Source organism: Nicotiana tomentosiformis, chromosome 12 (assembly GCF_000390325.3).
Source record: "Nicotiana tomentosiformis chromosome 12, ASM39032v3, whole genome shotgun sequence".
Taxonomy (NCBI): Eukaryota; Viridiplantae; Streptophyta; class Magnoliopsida; order Solanales; family Solanaceae; genus Nicotiana; species Nicotiana tomentosiformis.
The window spans coordinates 102,997,404-103,023,301 of NC_090823.1; the positions used below are offsets into that span (position 1 = coordinate 102,997,404).

At 40.0% G+C, this 25,898-nt stretch overlaps 1 protein-coding gene across 1 annotated transcript; it reads right to left on the bottom strand.

Annotated features, from left to right (window-relative positions):
• Positions 1–3,198: 3,198 nt before the first annotated feature.
• Positions 3,199–3,654, bottom strand: LOC138903148 (uncharacterized). The gene has a single exon (XM_070191069.1). It carries the CDS (start codon positions 3,652–3,654, stop codon positions 3,199–3,201), a length of 456 nt encoding a protein of 151 aa, XP_070047170.1.
• Between the last annotated feature and the right edge of the window lie 22,244 nt (positions 3,655–25,898).

Here is a 25,898-nt window from a genome sequence, read left to right on the forward strand (position 1 = left end):
CATACTTAGACAACTTAGTTTGACACCAAATTTTGTGTACAAGTCATAAATCACCATATGGACCTATTCCCAGGCTCGGAATCTCAAACGTACTTTGATAATACCAACGTCTACTCCAAACCAAATTTAAGGAACTAGAAAACCCTCAATGAACCAACTTTCAAAATTAAGCGCTGAAATGCTCCCGGATCACCCGAAAATCGATCCGAACACACACCCAAGTACAAAATCATCATACGAACCTATTGGAACCATTAAATTCTGATTCTGAGGTCATTTACTCAAAATGTTTACCCAAGTCAGACTTGGCCATCTTAGGCCACTATTAAGGAACTAAGTATTCTGATTTTAACCCGAACACTTCCAAACCCAAATCAACCATCCCCGCAAGTTATAAAATAGTAAAAGCACATGCGAGGAGTCTTAATTAGGGAAATGAGGATCTAGAAGGAAAAATGACTGGTCGAGTCATTACATTCTCCACCTCTTGAACAAATGTTCGTCCTCGAACAGGTTTAGAATCATACCTGGAGTGCTGAATAAGTGCGGATATCTGCTCCGTATATGCTCCTCGGTATCACAAGTTGCTTCCTCAACTGGTTGACCCCTCCACTTGACCTTTACCGTATAATCTTCTTGGACCTCTACTGGCGAACCTGCTTGTCAATAATAGCAACTGGCTCTTTCTCATAACCCACACTCTCATCTAACTGAATCGTGCTGTAATCTAACATATGCGACCTGTCAACACGGTACTTCCGAAGCATAGATACATAGATGAACTCCCAATAGACTGGGAGGCAAAGCAAGCTCATAAGCAATCTCCCCAACTCGCCTCAACACCTCAAATGGACCAATAAACCTCGGACTCAGCTTGCCCTTCTTCCCGAACCTCATGATACCTTTCATCGGCGAGACCTTCAAGAGAACCTTCTCGCCTGCCATAAATGATAAATCACGCATCTTCTGATCCACGTAACTCTTCTGTCTGGACTGTGTTGCGCGAAGCCGCTCCTGAATCAACTTTACCTTCTCCAAGGCATCCTTCACTAAATCAGTGCCATATAACCTAGCCTCGCCGAGCTCAAACCATCTGATGAGCGAATGACATCGCCAACCATATAAATCCTCAAATGGAGCAATCTCGATGCTGGACTAATAACTGTTGTTATAAGCAAACTCAGCCAATGTCAAGAATCGACCCCACTGCCCTCCAAAGTCAATCACACATACTCTGAGCATATCCTCTAGGATCTGAACTTTGTGCTCCAACTACCCGTCGGTCTGTGAATGAAAGTCTGTGTTGAGCTCTACTAGGGTACCCAACTCATTGTATACTGCTCTCCAGAAATGCGAAGTGAACTGAGGGCCTCTATCTGATATGATGGAAATAGGCACACCATGTAATCGGACAATCTCCTGAATGTAAATTTGGGCCAATCTCTCTGAAGAGTACGTATTCACAGCAGGAATAAAGTGTGCCGACTTGGTCAGCCTGTCGATAATGACCCAAACGACATCAAACTTCCTCAACATCCGCGATAACCCAACTATAAAGTCCATAGTGATCTGCTCCCATTTCGAGTCCGGTATAACCATCTGCCGGAGTAGGCCACCAAGCCTTTGTTGCTCAAACTTAATCTGCTGGCAATTTAGACATCTCGCTACATACTTAACTATGTCCTTCTTCATCCGCCGCCACCAATAATGCTGCCTCAAGTCGCGATACATCTTTGTAGCACCTGGATGAATAGAATATCGAGAATTATGGGCCTCCTCTAGAATCTTCTCCCTCAAGCCATCAACATTAGGAACATGTAGGCAACCCTGGAGTCGCAGAACACCATCCTCACCGATAGTAACCTCCTTGGCACCATCCCGTAGTACGGTCTCTCTAAGAACCAGCAAGTGCGAATCATCGTATTGACGAGCCTTGATCCGCTCAAATAATGAAGAATAAGACACAACACATGCAAGAACTCGACTGGGCTCTGCAATATCCAACCTCACAAGTCTGTTAGCCAAGGACTAAATGTCCAAAGCCAATGGCCTCTCCTGTGCTGAAATGAATGGCCTCTCAGCCTTTCTGCTCAAGGCATCCACAACCACATCCGCCTTGCCCAGATGGTAAAAGATGGTAATATCATAGTCCTTCAGTAACTCAAGCCACATGCGTTGCCTCAAATTTAGATCCATCTGCTTAAACAAATGCTGCAAGCTATGATGATCGGTGTAAATCTCACAGGATACCCCATAAAGATAATGCCTCCAAATCTTGAGAACATGAACTATCGCGGCCAACTCCAAATCATATATGGGGTAATTCTTCTCGTGGGGCTTCAGCTGACGTGAAACATATGAAATAACTCACCCATCCTGCATTAATACAAAACCCAAACTAACGCATGAAGCATATCAATACATAATATAAATCTCTGAACAGGAAGGAAACACTAACACCAGTGATGTAGTCAAGGCGGTCTTGAGATTCTGAAAGCATGCCTCGCAATCAATGGACCATCGGAATGGAGCACCCTTCTGGGTCAACCTAGTCAAAGGTGCTGTAATAGATGAGAAGCCCTTCACAAGCTGACGATAATAACCTGCTAACCCCAAGAAACTCTTGATCTCGGTCGCTGTGGTAGGACGAGGGCAACTCTGGACTGCTTCGATCTTCGTGGGATCTACCTTACTACCCTCACCTGATACAACATGCCTAAAAAATGCCACATAATCTAACCAGAACTCGCACTTGGAAAACTTAGCATCTAACTTATGTTCCCGCAAGGTCCTAAGCACAACTCTTAAATGCTGCTCGTGCTCTTCCATACTACGCGAGTAGATCAATATGTCATCAATGACAAATGAGTCAAGATATGGCATGGACAACCTGTTCATCAAATCCATAAACGTCGTCGGGGTGTTGTTCAGGCCGAAAGACATCACTAGAAACTCATAGTGGCTATATCTAGTCTGGAAAGCCGTCTTCAGAACATCGGAAGCACGAATCTTCAGTTGATGATACCTAGATCTCAAGTCATTCTTAGAGAACACCCTGGCACCCTGCAACTGGTCAAACAAATCATCAATACACGGCAACAGGTACTTATTCTTAATGGTAACTTTATTCAACTGGCGGTAATCAATGTACATCCTAATACTCCCATCCTTCTTTTTCACAAATAATACCGGTGCACCTTAAGGAGACACACTCAGCCTGACGAACCCCTTCGCTAGCAACTCTTCAAGTTGTTCCTTCAACTCTTTTGAAGCCATGCGGTATAGTGAAATAGAGATAGGTTGGGTACCTAGCACCAAATCAATAGTGAAATCGATATCACGATCTGGTGGCATGCCTCGTAAATCAAAAGGAAACATATCGGAGAACTCCCGCACCACAGGCAATGAATCAATCATGGGAGTCTCTGTAGTAGTATCTCGAACATAAGCCAAATAAGACAAATAACCCTTCTCAACCATGTGTCGTGCCTTCAAGAAAGAGATAACTCGACTAGATGCACCGATAGATGAACCCCTCAACTCCAATCTAGGCAACTCTGGCATCGCCAAGGTGACAGTCTTGGCATGGAAATCAAGAACGACATGATACGGAGAGAACCAGTCCATGCCCATGATGACCTCAAAGTCAGTCATGTTGAGTAATAGAAGATCCGCTATGGTATCATAACCACAGAAAGTCACAATACAGGAGCGGTATTCACAACAACAAAATCGCCCACTAGCATGGAAACATATATATGAGCACCTAAGGACTCACGAGAGACATCTAATAATGAGAAAATAGGGAAGAAACATATGAATATATATATCTTGGATCAAATAGTACTGAAGCATCACTACCGTAGACAGAAATAATACATGTGATCACGGCATCTGAGGCTAGTGCATCTAGTCTGGCTAGAAAAGCATATAAGCTAGCTGGAGCACCACCTAGCTGGCCTCCACCTTAGGGGGACCTTTACCAACCTTCCCTCTGCCTCTGGTAGGCCGGACGGTCGGTGCGGCAGCTAGTGTTGTGATCATGGGCTTATGGTCTTGGTGCCCCTGCTGTACTGCCTTACCCCGAAGCCTGGGGAAAAATCTCTTCATATGACCAAGCTCCCCACACTCATATCAACCTCTCGGTGCGGAAGATGACTGGACCTGAGTCTGACCTCGCGGACCTGAATACCCATTAGAAAAAAAACCTGAATGGCCGGTGGACGGTAGGAGCTCTCTAGAATGGCACTGAAATAGGGCAGCACTGGTGTATCCCGAGAAGGCGGTAGTGCTGAATAAGTGGATCTGCTGGACTGGCTCATCACGAACTGACCTCCGCCTCCAGATGGGGCACCGCTGAACCCCCCCCAGAATGCCGATGCCTCCTCTCCCTCGATGTATACAATCGGCCGTGGTTGCGGATACCCTAATCTGCCGAGCTATCTCCATAACCTACTCGTTAGGAGTCCTCATCTCAACATCTCGAGCCATAGTAACCTGAATACCATAATGCAAGCCCGCAATAAACCTCTGCACACTCTCTGCATCGGTGGGGAGTATCATAAGTGCATGGCAAGACAACTTAGAGAACCTCACCTCATAATCGGTCACAGATATCTGACCCTACTGGAGCCACTCGAACTGACCTTGTAGCCCTTCCATATGAGAGGGTGGAATATATCTCTCCAGAAAGAGACGTGTGAATTGGTCCCAAGTCAAGGGAGGTGAACCCGCTGGTCTACTAAGAAGGTAGGACTGCCACCATCTACGGGCCTTGCCCTCCAGCTGAAATGTGGTGAAGTCCACCCCGTTGGACTCCAATACTCTCATGTTGTGCAGCATGTCTCTGCAATGGTTAATAAAATCCTAGGGGTCCTCATGTCGCTCACCGCCAAAGGCACGAGGATACAGTCTGGTCCATATATCTAACAGATTATGCGGCTCGATGGTCACAGGGCTCTGGTACAACCGCTGCAACTGGCTGAGCCCCCCCAAAGGTAGTGCACCTTGGGTATAATATACAGTAACATCATGCCTTGGAGCCTGAGCGGCATGGGTTTGTGCTCCCCCTCTCGCCTGAGATGTGGTTGGGTCTGCTGGAAATAAACCAGCTTGCATCATAAAGTCCATGAATCGCATCATACGACCCATGACCTCCTGAAATCCAGGTGCGGACATAAACGGCTCAGCTGCAGGCACCTCACCCTACTCCTCAATGACAGAATCCTCCACTGGTGGTACAACAGGAGCAACTCTAAAATGCCCTAGTCCTCTAGCAGGAGCTGGTGCCCTCCCCATGCCTCGGCCTTTAGCAACAGGGGTCGCAACTCCTCCACCGTTGGGTACATCTACCGCGCGTGTTCTCACCATGTGCGAGAGAATAAGAGAAATATACTTAGCAAAACATCAGCTGCACGATATGAGATGAAGAAAAAGAAGTTTTCTAACACCATATAGCCTCTCGAATATAAGTACAAACGTCTCAGCACCGATCCGCATGACTCTTTTAGGCCCGCTCATGACTTGTGATACCTATGTGAACCTAGTACTCTGATACCAAGTTGTCACGACCAAATTCCCACTATAGGCTGTGATGGCACCCAACGTCGCCACTAGATAAGCTAATGGTGAATTATCCATTTAATTGTTCGTTTTAATATTTTTAAAGTAAATGGTTTTAGTTAATAACGAAGCAAATAATAGATGATCGTAGTAATGTAAAATATAAACTAAACATGAGAGTAAATTAGCGAATTTTATAATAAAAAACCATGAATAACCACTAGGACTCCCCAAAATCCGGTGTCACAAGTGCACGGGCATCTAGTAGAATATATAAAATTTCCTAAAACTACTGTCTGAAACAGAATAGACAGAAATGATAAGCATAACAAGAGAAGGCTCTGATCCACAGGAATAGAGAAACTCATCGGACTATGAATTTCGTGTTTGCAACCCAAGGCAATCCCATAAAGGAATTATAAAATTTTCCATCAATAATTAATCATTCAGCCAAATTTCTAAGTATTGAAGTTCGATCTAACATAATCCTCAATCAAATTTTACTTATTGATACAAGTAATTAAACTAACAAGATGAATTAAAATATTGCAAGTATTATGTGGTGAAGCCCTATGTCTACCCGGACATTACATGAATTTTAGCTACGTACGGACTCTCGTCACTTCGTACGTACGTAGCACCCACGATTAGTAGCAAATAACAATTTAAACACCTATGGGGTTAATTTCCTCGTACAAGGTTATGCAAGAGACTTACCTCATTTCCACGTCCACCTTCCGATCCACAAATCACAATAAAAGCCTCAAGTCAGTGCCGAACAATCCAAAACTAGCCTAAGGTACTACAAACAAATCAACAATTGCTCCAAAGTTCATAATTTAACTATTAGAGTAATTACCCAACTCAATTTGGAAATTTTCTAAAATTCACCGCCGGGACCACGTGCCCGGATTCCGAAAATATTTGTAAATAATTGTTATCCATAACCTCACGAACATAAATATAAAATTTCTGCCCAATTCTATAATCATTTTCATGGTCTAATCTCATTTTTATAAAAAATCTAGGTTTTTCAACAAACTCCTAAAATTTTCACATTTTACATGTTAAAATCTACCCATAATTTATGTGTTTAACTTACATTGTATAGAAATCACTTACCTTCAATAGCTAGGTGAAAACCCCTCTCCAAGAAGCTCTAAAATCGGCCAAGGGAAATAAAAATAAGATAAAATGGCCTAAGTCTTGTTTTACTAAAGACACTGCCCAGATTTTCCTTTTTCGTGATCGCGACAATAGCCTCGCGATCGCAAAGGCAAAACAACCAAGGCACTGAAAGATTGCACATCGCGAAGGCGATCCAAGTCTCGCGAACACGAAGGCTTGGCTGGCCTGACCTTCGCGAACGCGAAGGTCAATAGTATGGTCTCCCCCCAGCTCGCCCTTCCCTTTGCGAACGCGGACCATCCCACGCAAATGCAAATACCAGTGGTATAGAGCTTCGCAATCGCGAACTCCTTTACGCGAACTCGAAGCACAAGTGTCACAACCCCAAATTCCCTCCAAAGGATGTCGTGATGGCACCTAGTCTCTACGACTAGGTAAGCCTAACAAATAACAACAACTAAGCAAATGTATAATAACAAGTTACTGCAAGCGCCTGAAAAATAGATAAAACCATCTGAAAATATAATCTCACAAGTACACACCCCAAAACTGGTGGAACTGAGTCATAAGGTCTATAGAATGCAACTAGAGTACTACTACATCACTGTCCAAAATGAAATACAACAGTACTGAAAATATGGGAAGGTGACTCTGAGGCCTGCGAATGCCGAGCAGGCATACCTTGATGTCTCCGGTAAAAGCAGCTAGTAGGAAATCTCTATCTACCGGCATGAGCGGATGTACCTGGATCTGAACAAAAAGATATTCAGAAGCATAGTATGAGTACACCACAATGGTACCCAATAGGTATCAAGCCTAACCTCAGTAGAGTGGTGACGAGGCCAGGTCAAGACACCTACTAGGATATGAAATAGGCAATATAATAATGTAATACAGATAAGTAACGAAAAATGAAGAACAATTGATACAGAACAAGATAATAGCAAGAACTAGTACCGGAAGTTAACAATAGAAGTAGTATAAAAGAAACATCTAAAGTGATACAAAGATCGTGTATGGACTACAACTACTAAAATGATAAAGAGTGAGCAACAAGAAATATTTCTTCCACCACACTTTGCAACATGAAATAAATAGCCAGAAACACAACGAGGTACTGCGTCGTGTATAATGAAATCAAACCGAGGTACCGCATCGTATTCACATTACTCAATTTCAATCATAATCTATTCTTATACCGCCGCGTGAGCCTTACATTTGAAAATAGGTTTTGAAAATAATTTTTCCAAAATAGCTACATGCACTTTAGCACAGCTTATGACACCGCGTGGCTTCACGTAGTTCCCCTACAAGCAACACACATATAAGTCCCACCTTATGCCGCCACATGCATATCAACTCAAACCTTATACCGCCGCATGCGCGTCAATATCATATCACAATAACAATTCGCACCACAAGTGCCCATATATCACGACTTGCCAATAACAATAATATCAATGTGTCCACAACAATAACCCATGGCTCCAACACAACGTATACGAGAATATCAACAACAACAATGGATGAAAAATGCTCAATAAGATAGATGTTTCAACAATAACCAACATCGCCTCAACGTATTAACGACTTCTGCAACTTCATCACCAAATAGCTCGACAATGAGTGAAATAATGTATATCCACAATATTAGATAAAACCAACTTCACAGTAAAAAAAATAATATTAAACAAGGAGTCTCAAATAATGGAAATCAATAAGTAAAGAAATAACATGAACAATTACTTCGACAATAATAATTAACAATGAAGAAATAGCATGTAACAATAAGGGAGACAACAAGTTCAATTAAACCATGGGAGCAATTTAGCACGTAGGATGTAGAACAACTACTAAACAAGTCAACTAAGGCAATTAAGGATAATTGGATTATGCGAGTTTACAACATAATAGGGCATTTCAATTACAACATGAAAATAGTCTAAGTAGCCTAAACCGATCAAATACTATGTACAACCCGTGTACCCACTCATCACCTTGCGTGCACGGATTTCACTTAGCACAATTGAATCAAACAATACCAATCCTAAGGGATAATTCTCCCACGTGAAATTAGGTAAGACACTTACATCAACTAGGCCAATTCAACACTCGAAAATAGCTTTTCCCTTAAACTTTGCCTCCATGCGGCTCAAATCTAACCAAAATCGACTCAATATCATCAAACAATGCTAGGGAATTCAATTGCAATAGATAAAGTTAAGATTTTTACACTTTTCCAAAAAAGTCAACAAAAGTCAACTCAGGGCCCACCCAGTCAAAACGCGGGTCCAATGGTAGATTCCGTTTACCCATGACCCCACGAGTTCATATATGTGATTAGTTTCAAAATTCGAATCTAAATCGACTCTCAAAACTCAATTTCTTATTTTTCAAAAACTTGACAAAGTTTCACAAATTCTTACTTTGATTCACATGATTTTGATGTTAAAATATAAGATATATTGATGGAATATGATTATAAATATATTAGAATCACTTACCCAAGGTTTGTAGGTGAAAATCGCCTCTCCAAATCGCCTCCTACCGAGTCTAGGGTTCAGAAATGAGAGAATGAACTCAAAAATCCCATCTCACAACTATTTGATCAGTTGCAGATGTCGCAATTACGACATGGGTTTGCAATTGCGAACCCTCGCAGTTGCGAATAAATCCTCGCAATTGAGACACTGAAGACTTGAGGGACTCTTCGCAAATGCAAATATTGGATCGCATTTGCAACCACTATTGCCCTCGCAATTGCGAAAAAATCATCGCAATTGCGATCCTAGCCCATCTCAACATACTTCGCAAATGCAAACACTAGGTTCACCAATGCGAACCCAGCAGACTTGGCCTACCTTCGCAAATGCGAACTCAGACCTCGCAATTGCGAGATTTGAGGTCTGTGCAGAAAACTAGCAACTTTCAATTCTAACAACACTCCGCTAAGGGTTCGAAACTCACCCGAGCCTTCGGGGTTCCAAACCAAACCTCAATAAAAGTATAAAAACATCATACAAACTCGCTCACGTGATCAAAACACAAAAAAATAACATCTAAAAGTATGAATTGAACTCTAGAACGCATGATTTTCAAAGAGATTTTCAAGAACTTCTAAAATTTCAACTAAGCGTCTGAATCCTATCAAATCAACTCCAAACGGTGTCAAATTTTGCAAACAAGTTCTAAATGACATAACGGACCTATTCCAAGTCCCAAAACCAAATTCTGAGATCAATAGATAAAAGTCAACCTACAGTCAAACGTTTCAACTTAAAATTGCCCAATTTCGACAAATAAACCTACGGACTTCCAAAAATCAATTCCGGGCATACGCCCAAGTCCTAAATCATGATACAAAGCTATAAGAGTCATAAAAACATGGTTCCGAGGTCGTTTTCAGAAAAGTCAAAGTTTGGTCAACATTTTCAAATTTAAACTTCTAAGTCTAGAATCAGGGGTCCAAATCAACCCGAAAGCTTTCCGGAACGAAACTAATCAACTCCACAAGTCATAAATACATAAACACATAAATGTGAAGCAATAAAAAGGGTAACGAGGCATAATTACACAAAACGACTGATCGGGTCATTACATTCTCCCCTTCTTAAAACAAATGTTCGCCCTCGAATGTGCATAAGGACATACGTGAAGTGGTGAATAGATGAGGATAACGACTCTGCATGTCGTGCTCGGTCTCCTTGGTCACCTCCTCGACCGAATGACCCCCTCAATTGAACCTTCACTGAAGCAATATCATTTGACCTCAACTTCCGGACCTGCCGGTCCAACATGGCCACTGGCTTCTCAACACAAGACAAATCCTTATCCAACTAGATTTTGCTGAAGTCTAACACATGAGACGGATCACTGTGATATTTCCGGATCATAGAAACATGGAATACTAGATGAGTTGTAGCTAAACTAGGTGGTAGTGAAAGCTTGTAGGCCACCACTCCAATCTTCTCGAGAATGTCAAAAGGTCCGATATACCTAGGGCTTAGTTTTCCCTTCTTGCCGAACCTCATAACACCCTTCATGGGCGAAACCCGAAGCAAGACCCGCTCCCAACAATGAATGAAAAGTCATGAACCATCCGATTCGCATAACTCTCCTGTCTATATTGGGTTGTGCGAAGCCAATCTTGGATCAATTTAACCTTTTCCAAATCATCCTAAACCAAATATGTACCCAATAGCCTATCCTAGCCTCGCCCGGTTCAAACCAACCCATTGGAGACTGACACTGCCTCCCATACAAGGCCTTATACATAGCCATTTGAATGCTCGGCTAGTAGCTATTGTTGTAGGAAAACTCTGCAAGCAGCAAGAACTGATCCCAAGAACCCCCAAACTTCATCACACACGCACATAGCATATTCTCCAATATCTGAATAGTGTGCTCGGATTGTCCGTCCATCTGGGGGTGAAATTCTATACTCAACTCTACCCATGTGCCTAACTCACGTTGTACGACCCTCAAGAACCGCGATGTAAACTGCGTATGCAGGTCAGAGATGATTGATACTGGCACGCCATGAAGTCTGACGATCTCGCGAATATAGACCTGAGCCAGCTGCTTTGATAAGTAAGTAGTCACCACGGGAATAAAATGAGTCGACTTGGTCAACCTATCCACAATAACCCATACTCCATCGAACTTCCTCTAAATCCGTGGAAGCCCAACAACAAAATTCATAGTAACCCGATCCCATTTCCACTCTGAAATCTCTAGCCTCTGAAGTAATCCACCTAGCCGTTGATGCTCATACTTCACCTGGTGACAATTTAGGTACCGAGCTACATACTCCACTATGTACTTCTTTATCCTCCACTACCAATAGTGTTGCCTCATGTCTTGAGACATCTTAGCAGCACCCGGATGAACGGAGTACTATGAAATGTGAGCCTCCTGAAGAATAAACTCATGCAACCCATCTACATTGGGCACACATAACAAGGATGCACTCTACTACCCGATCATCCTCTTCGACATATGGCAACATGTGGTCAATGGATTCTGGGACCACCTGATGATGCATTGATGTGGTTACAAGATAATGCAGCAGGATCTCATGGTAAATCTGCAAAGCAACCACTGCATCCTCTAACCATGCTATACCCTCTCTACTTGGGCGGGCCAGTTCTTTTTCTTCGTTAATCCATATGTAATACTCAGGACTACACCATGAGTTTTGACCCATAGACATTGTTACCAGGTCATTCCACTCTTCTTGCAGTCTTCTTATCCTAGGAATTAGGATATTGCCATTGTACTCATCCTCGTACAACGCCGTCCTTGTCGATAGAGGCACATATTGGATCATCCCGAATTGTCTAAGAACCCATAAGGGTGAGTATGGTTGAATGCCTTCCAGTCCAATCAACTCAATGAAGTACTTCTGAGGAGTCCTCAAGATTGCCCTTCCGCATAACCAAGAGATTTTCCAGTTGATCCATTCTCCTGTCAGATTGGTCAGTGTTTCCCTCTATTTTGCTTGCCCATATGGGGAGATCTAGTGCGTCATTCTTTCATTGTGGTTGCAGATCATATTGCTGACACCCACGAAGTAGTCGATAGTGGCCCCTCGCTGGAAGAAGTGTTCGGTATCCCAAATCTGAAGTAGCAAGTTACAAACCCTAAACAAATCATACCCTCGTGCACATGCGGACAAAGCTCTCAGCATCTCATCTAACACTATCGACACCAAAGTAGCTTGAAGATTGATGCAGAAGGTTGCCAGGACCACTGGTAGCAGGTTGATATTGATACGGCCCCTTTGCTATAGGAAGACCAATAATCCCAGCAGTTCCATTGCGAAAGTGATAGGCCTAAGACTCTCCCACGTCGCTTGATCACATTAAAACTCCCTTGAATACCATTTGTAGCTTTCATGGTGCCCAAACCCGTTGAACATCTGGTCGAGGCTCACCCATCCGTCCTTGATACTTCTGAGGCTTCTGCTATTAGTAATACCTAAGGCATCCAAGAACCAGTAATCGGGTATAGTAACTGGCAATACTGGCTTTCTTCCATTTAATGGCTGCTTCGTGAAACTTGTGACTTCTTCCAATGTCGGTACTAGATTACAGTCGGAAAATTTGAACACCACCTTAGCCGGATCCCAAGATTCTATCAATAGGCGAGTGAGGACCCAGTATGCTCGAATGTTCATCAATGCAGTTAATGCCCCCAGGTGCGTCCGAACCTCATCTCCATGTTCCCGGCGAATATTCTTCCACCACTGTTTCAACTTATGTGGTTCTCCCATTACCATGCCGATATGAGGAATGTCTTGGTTGATTTCCATTTTTTGAGGTGGGTAAAAGAAAGATGTTTAGGTAATTATTGCTTCGGGTCCTTAAGTGTCTTGTCAAGTTTGTTTGTCTTTCCACATAAATTATGTCGTTGGGTGCATGATCCATTGACATCAGGGTGGCTTTCCTAATTGTGTATCGGTACCAAGAACCGACTCACTTAAGGTTTATGCAGTATGACCTATTTTACTAAATTAGAGTATTTTCTACTTTTGAATTGGACTAAGCATGTAATTGCAATTTCAACTATAATCAAAGCAAGGCATAAATAAATCAAGAAAGCCAAATTAGTCTAAGTTTTCTAAGGTCAAAACCTAAGTGTGGGTTCCCCAGTAGAGTCGCCATGTTGTTGCACCCTATTTTGCACTAGTCAAGAGAGGATTCAACTTGTGGTTTCTCTGTTGTTGATGAAAGAGAGTCACCACCGAATATTTAAATGTATATTAGGGTACCTATTTAATTACTAAGTTATATTCATTATTGGTCTGCGAACCGGTGAGATTATGGGTAAGGTTTTTTGTTCTTCTAAGGGGAAGGTGTTAGGCACCCCTTAAAATCTAGGCCCAACAATTTGAGAGGTGTGGCTATGGCAAGACTAGACTCTTTAAAGATGCAACAAATCTAGTTTGGGCCTGAGTTCCTTAGGAATTCAGCAGACCCAAATGTATACATGCCCAAAAATAAAAGAAGTTCATTAGAAATATACTCACATTCTCAACATATTCAAATACACATGACAAGAATATAGACGAATAATTGAAACAAGAAAAGAATAATCAATACTGTGGGGAATTATACTAATGTGGTGGTTCTACTTAGCAAATAATTTACATTGAAAACTTTTCGTTGTCATTAAACACTAAACCCCCAAAGAACTAAATGCATCAATGAATTAAGGGCTAAAGAGTAAGCTCCCCCCAAGGTCGATGCTCCCTTTGGATCCCCCAACACCTCAAAGTTCCCAAAGGACTCAAGGCCTAGGGCAATGCTTGTGCCGAGGAGGGTAGCCCAACCTAGAGTCGATCTCCACTCCTAAATACCCTTAAACACTAACAACATATTTTCTTTATGAGTTTAAATGTCAATGGGGCCCTTTCAATGTAAACTAAATGCTATAGCATAGCCTGCCACAAAATATACTTTCCTCCTAACATAAGAACATATAGTCTATACTAGATTACCAAACAAACATATATCACATTAATTCTAAAGATCTGATTCTGAAACTCATACAGGTGAACATCAGAAACATCACAAACATGCAAAAGTCTAAATTTAGAGTAAAGCAATACCCCAAGGAAAGGTAAAGCTATACAACAACAATTCAGCATATATAGAGGTTTCAAAGGTATCTATGACATGATCAACATTCTCAATAGGTCCACAAATTTACAGACTACAACAGGGAATCCCTAAGCATCCTGCTCCTAATGGTATTAGCTTCAAACAAATCATCAAGTTCAGATACTATCAGCAAGGATCTTTATGAGGCATAGGGATTGGATTTGGCTTTAAAGTTATCAGGAGAGCAAGGAATAAGGCAGTTCTCGACAAGATATATAATCAAGAACTAAGTAAGAACATGCAGTATTCAGTTAGATACTTAAACACTTCAAATGCAGTAATGATCTTATGTAAACAGGGGAAACTTTACACATTTTTGTAGGATTAGATTAAGAAAAAGTTATAGATAAGGGAAAGATATTACATCAGGATAGGTTTAACTCAGAACATGATTCTAAGTTAGTTCATGGATACAAAGATGATCATGCTTCCCTTTTTACAAGTTATTACTTAACTAGGGCAAAGTAACTAGGTCCTTTTAAAGGATAAAATGCATGCCAGCTTTTTAAAAGATACATGATGACCCTAAAGATAAGAGATAGGAGACATGATACTAGATAAACATATTGTTGAGGGTGTTGACTAATCAAGAAAATAGTTAAGTTCAGTCTAACCAATTATCAGTCTTTACAACAAAGAGAAAGAAATAGGATCATGATCACATTATGAGGAAAGATAAGTTAGCTTTAACATATGTGTACAATAGGATTACTGGGAGAAGAAAGGAGAAATTTAGTTCAAACAAGATTAAATTAGCAGAAGCAACAAGCAACTAAACAAAATGAAAGACCCTAGTGGCAACTCAGAAACAGTCTAACAGAAAGACTTAGAGTTGTTGCTCAAGGTTTAAAGGATAAAGGACATAAACTTAACACCTTCACATTCATTCAATCATAGTTATCAGAGTATAAGTTCAACTTCAAAAACTTACAAGCAACAGAGATGGAACATGTAAGGATAAAGGTTACTGCATACCAATAAAAACTATGAGGTTCATGTGAACATGAACATATAATAACTTAAACATATAGACTGTTAGAAACTCAGGAAACAAGATTAGTAGGAATCAATTAAGGATTTAATTGATCATCAATTAGAGACTCATAGCAAGAAACTAGTCACAAGCAGATATTAATCTAACAAAACATAAACATTGACATACTGAACACCATAAAATAATTGTAATACTTAGAACCTAACTTAGCATGCTTGCAATATTCAAATAAAATGAACAAAAGAGAAGAAAGAGAGATGTGCTGACCTTTTTGAGAGCAGTAGATCAAAAGAGAGCTTTTTTCGGTTGCTTAAGATCCCAGGAACCTCAAGTTTAGACCAGTAATAGAACTCAGCAAAAGAAAAGAAAATAGTGAGAAACCTAGGGCTTGGAATCCTAAACTTCTCAGTGTTTTTGTGTGTTTCTTTTCAGTATTCGATGGTTGGTTCGTGATGTTAGGTTGTGTGTTTTTCGTGATGTTAGGTGAGAACATTAGATGCTTTATTTATAGTTCCATTAGGGCTCTATGGTTCAACAGATTTCAATATAATAGTGGAGAGTGACGAAAGATTGATGATGGTAGCAAGATTGAGTGAAATTAGAAATAAACAGAGGTAAAATCATTTAGGGATTTACATAAGAAGAGAGAAGCTAATTGATGAGGTGCGAAGGATCGCTGGTCAGAACCCTAATAACAAGAGGTTATTGCATTTGACCTTTGGGTGTTGAATATCAACATTGAGATCAGCTAACGTCCTAGACTCGCCTTTGATTTGAAAAGACGGAGGAGGAGGTCTGGCGAGTTGAAATTTCACCATTTGGTATGACCTCTTCAAATAGGGCTTTTGAAATCGAATGGCGTAAAAAGAAAGGAATGATGAGTTTCGTGGTGCAGGGACAGAATGGAAGGCCATGCATGCCATGGATTTGAAAAGCCATGGTTGATTTGAAGTTTCATCTTCATATTAGGGTTTTCAGATTTGGGGCTTTGAATTTCAAAGGCGAAATGATTAAGGATTCAACGAGAATCCTGGGTAATGAAGGTAGACGAAACATTTTCTGGGCAATTTGAGACCTTGCACGAATTTGTGCAAGGTTTTCTTGTCTGATTAGGGTGATGAGAGTTGAGAGAATAGAGAGGAAATGGGAAGGGAGGCGGCCAGGTCTTTGAGTGAAATGATTAGGGTTTAGGGGGAGTTTGGTTGGTCTCTGTGTTAAGAATGCCAGATAGAACCTGGGCGACTGGATCATTAGATCAACGGCCCTGATAAATCAGGGATTAAAAATTTTTGGGGCGGAATTATGTTGTCCGTTGGATTCCTGTAATCCAGCGGTTAGGATTAAATGGTTTGAGTATCTAATAATTAAAGAAAAAATGGAGTGAAAATCATGGGCCATTGATTAAAAAATGAATGGCCCAGATGACTTTGTGTTTGTTCTGTGAGTGAGAGAGGCGAGTGACGTGGCACACTCTCATTGGCTAAGAGAGGGTGTCACAGATCACCAAGGTGGCAAATAGATGGGTGTTTGGAATGGGTCAGGTCCAAATTGGGCCTTGTATGTGGGCTAGAAATCATTTAAATGGTAGCCACTTTGTAATTAGTTAAGGAATTACAATCGTAGCCTTTTTGGTCTTTATCCCTTTTGAAATTAATTTAATTAAAAATAAAATATAGTAAAAATTATAATTGTTAAATACTACTAATTACTGTAATTAATTAATTATTTGTAAAAATACTTCACTAGGATATTAATTTTGATTTATTGAAATAGTAAACTAATTAACTATTTTAAGAAGTAATTTATTGAATTAATTATAGAACTTACGCATAGATATTATTTTAATAATCCTAAAATAGTAAATATATTACTTAATACTAATACCAAATGATTAATTTCAAAAACTAATACTGAATTAATTTGTAGAAATAGGTATTCATTACTGAAAAATACTTTGAAAATATTTATTGTAAATTATTAAGTATAAACAAATTAATTTTAAAATGGAGAGTCAAAATTGGTCGGCAACACTAGGTATTGGGCGTCACTTAGACTTGATTGAAACTTTTAATGTACATTCTCTTTCAAGAAATTTAATTTTCTTGTCTAAGTTGAATAAAGTTGAATATTTTTTTAACTGGCAATTGATGTTTCAGTTTGTTTAAGCACAATCATCTAATTAGTTATGATATTATTAGTGATGGTTTATACAAATTGATTCTTGATAATCTATTTGCCTAAAACCTCTTAACTTTGCATCATAATGTTGGAACCAAACGTAGTTTGGTGAATGGACATTTTGCTTACTTGTGGCATAAATGTTTAAGTCACATATCCAAAGAAAGATTGGAAAGGTTAGTTAAGAATGAAATCCTTTCAAGAAGCACACAACTTCTTGAAATTATACACACTGATATACGTGGTGCTTTTGATGTCACTTCTTTCAGTAAGGAAAGATACTTTATCACCTTTATTAATGACTTTTCACGTTTTGGATATGTCCATTTGTTGCCTGAAAAATTTCAAGCGGTGAATGCCTTAGAGGTATTTATTAATGAGGTTGAAAGACAACAAGACAGAAAGGTGAAAATAATCAGGTCAGATAGAGGTGGTGAGTATTATGAAAGTTATGACGAAACTAGACAATAATCTGGTCCCTTTGTTAAATTCCTTGAAAAACGTGGCATATGTGCTCAATACGCAATACCTAGAACACTACAATAAAATGTTGTCGCATAAAGGCGACATTAATGGATATGGTTAGGAGTATGTTAAGTAATTCATCTCTACTCATCTCATTGTGGATGTATGCATTGATGACTGCCATTTTCTTACTAAATAGGGTTCCTAACAAAGCAGTTCTAAAGATTTTGTTTGAACTTTGGACTAGTAGGAAACCTAGTTTGAGCCACTTATATGTTTGGGGTTGCCCGACAGAAATAAGAATTTATAATCTACAAGAAAAGAAACTGGATTCAAGAACAATCAATGGTTTTTTTATTGGTTATCCAGAAAAATCAAAAGGGTATAGATTTTATTATCCTAACCACAATACGAGAATAGTTGAAATTGAAAATGCAAGTTCATTGAGAATAGTGAATTTAGTGGGATAAAAAATCACGTAATGTGGAAATTAAAGAAGTCAGAGTGCAAGTTTTTCTACCCTATACTTCTCCTAAGTAGCATTAAGAAGATCTTAAAGACAAAAGAGATCTGCTATTTATGATGATTATTTAGTTTATCTATGAGTCAGAAATTGACTTTGAAATTGATAATGATCTAGTTTTATTTTTACAAGCCATTGAAAGTAATAATTTCGATAAATGGTTAGATGCTATGAAAGATGAGTTGAAGACTGTAGAACAGAATAAAGTTTGGGACCTTGTTGAATTATCGAAAGGTTGCAAAAGAGTCGGGTGTAAATGGGTTTTTAAGACCCAATGCGACTCAAATAGCAACATTGAACGTCATAAGTTCAGACTTGTTGCCAAAGGTTTCACTTAGAAAAATAGCATTGACTATAAAGAAACCTTTTTACTAGTCTCTAGAAAGGATTCACTCAGAATTATAATGGCTTTAGTAGCTCATTATGACTTAGAGCTACATCAAATGGATGTAAAAACTGTATTTTTGAATGGAAATTTAGAGCAAGAAGTTTATATGGATCAACTAGAGGGGTTTGCCACTAGGTGTGCAATTCGACTACAAGGTTTCTATGGTGGAATTCCTTCATCCCACAACCCATCGTTCACCCATTCTAGTTCAACAACATCCCCATCACCCTTGTTGGTATATGCATGCACAAAGAACAACTCCCACACCCAAGAATCATACTTCTCATTACCTAATTTCAGTTCAACTCCGAAATTGAGGGTTAGGGAGTAGAACCTTACCTTTTAAATGAAGACCCTGTGAGTTCCTCCCTTGAATTCCCAAAGCTTGAGCAAGAATTTTAAGTATGGAGATGTTAGTGCCCTTCCTTCTCTCTCTAGCTCTGGAACACATAGTGTGTAAACTTAAGAAATCAATATACGGACTTAAACAAGCTTTCTGACAATGGTATCTTAAATTTGATGAAACTATTGTTACCTTTGGATTTAAGGAAATCACTGTTGATTGGTGTATATATCTGAAGGTTAGTGAGAGTAAGTTTATTATGTTAGTCTTGTATGTTGATAATATCTTGTGTAATGACTCGACCAGTCATTTTACTTTTTAGATCTCCGTCCCCCTAATTAAGACTTCTCGTATGTGCTTTTACTATTTTAAGACTTGCGGAGATGGTTGATTCGGGTTTGGAAGGGTTCAGGATGAAATCAGAACACTTAGTTCCTTAATAGTGGACTAAGGTGGCTAAGTTTGACTTGGGTCAATATTTTTAGTAAACGACCTCGGAACGGGGATTTGATTATTCCAATAGGTTTGTATGATGATTTTCGACTTGAGCGTGTCTTTGGATCGAGTTTCAGGTGACCCGTGAGCGTTCAACGCTTAATGTTGAAAGTTGGACCATGGAAGGTTTTCTAGTTCTTTAAATTTGGTTTGGAGTAGACTTTGGCGTTATCTAGGTCCGTTAGTGATTCCGAGCCTGAGAATAGGTCATGGTGATTTATGACTTGTGCATAAAATTTGTCGTCATTTCGAGTTGTCTAAGTATATTTCGACGCGTTAGGAGTTGGTTGAAATGAGTTTGAAGCTTAAAGGTTTATTAATGAGGTTTTGAGGTACTACAGGGTGGTGCCAAGGAGGTTACTATCAGTGAGGATGGTGTTCTGCGACTCCAGGGTAGCCTATGTGTTCCTAATATTGATGGCTTGAGGGTGAAGGTTCTAGAAGAGGCACACATTTCTCGGTAATTCTATTCATCCAGGTGCTACGAAGATGTATCACGACCTGAGGCAACATTATTGGTGGCGGAGGATGAAGAAGGACATCGTTGAGTATGTAGCGAGATGTCTAAATTGCCAGTAGGTTAAGTATAAGAACCAAAGGCTAGGTGGCCTACTCCAGCAGATGATTATACCATAATGGAAGTGTGAGCGCATCACTATGGACTTCGTAGTTGTGTTGCTGCAGCCGTTGAGGAAGTTTGATGCCGTTTAGGTCATTATCGACATGCTGACCAAGTCGGCACACTTTATTCTGGTGGTGACTACTTACTTTTCAGAGAGGTTGGCCTAGATTTACATTTAGGAGATTGTCCGGTTGCATGGTGTGCCTGTTTCCATCATATCAGATAGAGTCCCTCAGTTCACTTCGCATTTCTAGAGAGCAATACAGAGCGAGTTGGGTACCCGAGTAGAGCTCAACATAGCCTTTCACCCGCAGATCGACGGGCAGTCGGAGCGAACAGTTCAGATTTTGGAGGATATGCTCAGAGCGTGTGATATTGACTTCGGAGGGCAGTGGGATCGATTCTTGACCTTGGCCGAGTTTGCTTATAACAACAATTATCATTCCAGCATCGAGATGGATCCATTTGAGGCTTTATATGGTCGGCGATGTCGTTCGCCCATCAGATGGTTTGAGCCCGGTGAGGCAAGGTTATATGGCACTGATTTAGTAAAAGATGCCTTAGAGAAGGTGAAGTTGATTCAAGAACGACTTCGCACAGTGCAGTACAGACAAAATAATTACGCGTATCAGAAGGCGCGTGATTTATCATTTATGGTGGGCGAGAAGGTTCTCTTGAAAGTCTCGTCGATGAAAGGTATCATGAGGTTTGGAATGAAGGGCAAGCTGAGTCCGAGGTTTATTGGCCCATTTGAGGTGTTGAGGCAAATTAGGGAGGTTGTTTATGAGCTTGCTTTGCCTCCCAGCCTATCAAGGGTTCATCTGGTCTTCCATATGTCTATGCTCCGAAAGTACCATGCCGACAGGTCGCACGTGTTAGATTATAACACGGTTCAGCTAGATGAGAGTTTGGGTTATGAGAAGGAGCCAATTACCATTGTTGACAAGCAGGTTCGCTAGTTGAGGTCTAAGAAGATTTCTGCAGTAAAGGTCCAATGGAGGGGTCAACCGGTCGAGGAAGTGACTTGGGAGACCGAGGAGGACATGCAGAGAAGATATCCACACATATTCAGCACTCCAGATATGATTCTAGACCTGTTCGAGGACGAATATTTGTTTAAGAGGTGGAGAATATAATTACCCAACCAGTCGTTTTGCATTTTAGATACCCGTTCCCCTAATTAAGACTTTCCGTATGTGCTTTTACTATTTTATGACTTGAGGGGATGGTTGGTTCGGGTTTGGAAGGGTTCAAGTTGAAATCAGAACACTTAGTTCCTTAATAGTGGCCTAAAGTGGCCAAGTTTGACTTGGGTCAATAATTTTAGTAAACGACCTAGGAACTGGGATTTGATGGTTCCAATAGGTTTGTATGATGATTTTGTACTTAGGCGTTTCTTTGGATCGAGTTTCGGTTGACCCGGGAGCGTTTCAGCGCTTAATGTTGAAAGTTGGTTCATGGAAGATTTTCTAGTTCTTTAAATTTGGCTTGGAGTAGACTTTGGTGTTATCGAGGTCCGTTAGGGATTCCGATCCATTGTGATTTATGACTTGTGCGTAAAATTTGGCGTCATTCCGAGTTGTCTAAGTATGTTTTGACGCGTTCGGAGATGGTTGAGATGAGTTTAAAGCTTAGAAGTTGATTAATGAAGTTTTGAGGTGCGATTCTTGATTCTAGTGTTGTTTTATGTGTTCTGAGGCTTTGAGTAGGTCCATAATGTGTTTATGGACTTAATCGTGCATTTGGACAGGGTCCCGGATGGCTCGGGTGTGCTTCGGACCACCCGGAGCATATTTGAACTTGGCTGAAAAATGCTGGTGTGCTAGTGTGCTTCACGATTGCGAAGATGGTCCCGCGATCGGGAAGAAGGAAAATTGGAGGAGCAGCTGATTGCCCTACGCAAACGCGAAGAAGGGTCCGCGATCGCGAAGGTTAGCCTGGTAGTGCTTTGCGAACGCGGAGGCCCAACCACGATCGTGATGAGGAAATAGAGGAAACTGGGCAGGAGGCTTTTGGCCTACGTGAACGCAACTTGGGGATCGCGAACGCGAAAGGCCGGGCAGTGATGCATAGTGAACGCGACCGCCGGGCCGCGAATGCGAATGAGGATTTTGGGTTGTGGAATTTTGGCCTTCGCGATCGCGAGGCATTTTCCGCGATCGCGAAGAGGGATTACTAGGCAGACTTGAATTTTAATACGAGACTTGTCTCGTTTCTCTCTTTTTTCACTTGGTCTTGGGCGATTTGGAGAGCATTTTGTGGGGGGAGTTTCATCAACAACAAGAGGTAAATGATCTCTATCAATTCTTGAGTTAAATATACGGATTATGAGTAGATTTAACGTGAAATTAAGGTGGGATTTTGTTGGAACCTAGGATTTAGTAAAAAATAAGATTTGACCACGAAATTGATTATATAATTGGGAACAAATTATATATTTGAGTTCGTGATATCATGGATAACATTTATATTCAAAAAACTTTGGAATCCGGGCACGTGGGCCCGGGGGTGAATTTTATGGACTCCCCGAATTTGGTTGGGAAATTAGTTTAATAGCTAAATTATGAATATTTGAGCATATATTTGTTAGTTTATACAACTTTTGGTTAGTTTCAGAGTCCTCGACGTCATTTGAGCAGTTCTAGTGAGGTTGAAGAGCCAAATTTAGGACTTAGAATCAAGGTAAGTCTCTTGCCTAACCCTTTAAGAGGGAACTTATCCCCTTAGGTGTATTAATTATTTTGTGTTACTTGTTGTGGGGAGCTACGTATGCACAGGGAGACGAGAGTCTGTATGTAGCTATAGTCATGATATGTCCGGGTAGACTTAGATTCACAGTATACCTTTAATTATGTTATTTATGCCTATCATGTGTATTAATTTTCTTGATTATGACTGAGATTGAGGATTTTAATAAAGATACTGAGTTAGCCTCTTACTTTGAAAAAATTGGGAAAAATTTGATAAACTATAGATCTGTGTCTTCTCGTTTCGCATATGTTTTCGCATGCGAGGTAAATTTCTCTGCTCTTATGAGATCGGGCCGTTCGCCTCGACAATGAAATAATTACTCTTATGGGATTGAGTTGTTCGCCTCGGCAGTATGGTAACACTACTCTTATGGGATCGGGTCGTTCGCCTTGGCAGTATAATAACACTATTCTTATGGGATCGAGCCGTTCGCCTTGGCAGTACTGAGTATCACTATTCCTATAGGATCAGGCTGTTCGCCTCATCAGTTTTGTGCTTAATATTTGAGACTGGATTTTGTTTGGTAACAATTGAGTTAGCGCCTTGAAGACCGGTTATGACACATTTAGTGATTTGATATAGACTCATATGTGGAATTACTATAATTACTTTTATATGCTTCATTGCTACTTGTTGTACACTCACCATGTCTACTTTATGTATTTATATTACTGTTTGACCTCTAGTAAATATCAAGTCGACCTTTCGTCACTACTTCTTCAAGGTTATACTAGATACTTAGTGGGTACGCATTGTTTTTCGTACTCACGCTACATTTCTGCGTTGAATGTGCAGGTAAAGAGACAGGTACTACCAGTGATTGCATGGGTGCACAGCCATACGTCTACGGAGACTTAGTGGTGAGCTGCTTGCCTTGCTACGATCTGCAGCACCGGAGTCTCCCTCTATCTTGTTTATATTTCTGTCTATCCCCTTTTAGGTAGTAGTTGTATTAGTTTTGTATACTCTCTAGATTGCTCATGCACTTGTGGCATTGGGTTTTGGGGACTTTTAATATTTATGTATTGTTGTACTTTTCATTACTATCACTACAATGGATGTAGTTATCCCACTGGTATTTTGTTGAGAAAATAGTATGTACGGTTGCATGAGATCTTACTTATTTCGTTCTTTTAAAAAGTAAACTTTTGTTTAAAATTTTATAAGGGGGTAATTAAACTATCGGTTCACTTTTGGGCTTGCCTAACGACGACGTTAGGTGCCGTCGCGATCTATTATGGGTTTTGGATCGTGACATCTTGCTTGCTACTAATGATCTTGGTATGATGCATGACACCAAGAAATTTCTTTCTAACAACTTTGAAATAAAAGATATGGGAGAGGCATCCTGTGTGATCGCGATAGAAATATTCCAAAATAGATCACAAGGATTATTGGGGTTGTCTCAAAAAACCTATATTAATAAAGTATTAGAGAGATTTAGAATGGAAAAATGCTCATCAAGTCCCGTTCCAATTAAGAAAGGAGATAAATTTAGTCTCAGTCAATGTCCAAAATAAAGAATTGGAATGTATGCAAATGAAAGATATTTCTTATGCATCTATAGTTGGGAGCTTAATGTATGCCCAAACATGTACGAGACCAGACATCAGTTTTGCTATTGAAATGCTGGACAGATATCAAAGTAATCCAGGGATGGACCACTGAAAAGTTGTAAAGAAAGTGTTGCGATACTTGCAAGGAATGAAAGATTATATGCTCACTTATCGAAGATCTGGTCATCTTGACGTGATTGGATATTCAGATTCAGATTATGCTGGTTCTATGAATACAAGAAAATCAACATTTGGTTATTTGTTCCTGTTAGCTGGAAGAGCATTATAATGGAGGAGTGCGAAGCAATCTGTTATAGCTACATCCACCATGAAAATTGAATTTGTGGCATGTTTTTGAGGCTACAGTTCAGGCTAATTGGTTGTGAAACATTATTCCAGGACTTACATTAGTCGACAATATTACCAAGAAAATTTATTGTGATAATTCTGCAGTAGTCTTCTTCTCTAAGAACGACAAGTATTCGAAGAGTGCTAAGCATATGAAAGTGAAATACTTTGACGTCAAAGAAGAAGTCCGGAAATATAAAGCGTCAATTGAACATATAAGCACTAAACTTATGATTGCCGATCCTTTGACGAAAAGATTACCACCCAAAATATTTATTGAACATGTTGAAAGAATGGGTATTTTTAATAGCAATGTATGACTTTATGTAAAGGTATATTTATGAAATTGACACTTTGAGCTCATTTAAGCATATATTTTTGGTATTCTATACATATTTTATCTTGTATACATAATGTTGAGAATAACGATGAAATGTTCTGGCTTAGATAAAGATATTTTAAGCATTAACGTTGGACCAATTAAGTACTACTTTTACAGGTTGTATTGGGTAATAGACTGATATTGTAGTACATGGAAAGGACTATATCCAGTAAGTGATGTACGACCACCATGACTCATATTAGTTTACTTATTCAATAACAATGAGTGATGTTTCCAATGAAAGGAGAATTTAATATTTTATTGTGCACATAATAATTGAAATATTTATTAAATCATTAAGTGAATAATATCAGGTGCGCCAAGTGGGAGAATGTAAAATATGGCCCATGTGTGGCATATGAAGTATTTTGGTTTAATAAATTATTTTGTTAAATAAGTATTTGGATAAAATTAAGGAAAATTAATTATGGTTATAACTTCCCACTAACCCACTTTGATGGAAAGTGAGAATTAACTGATGGTCCCCCTCTCTGCCTAT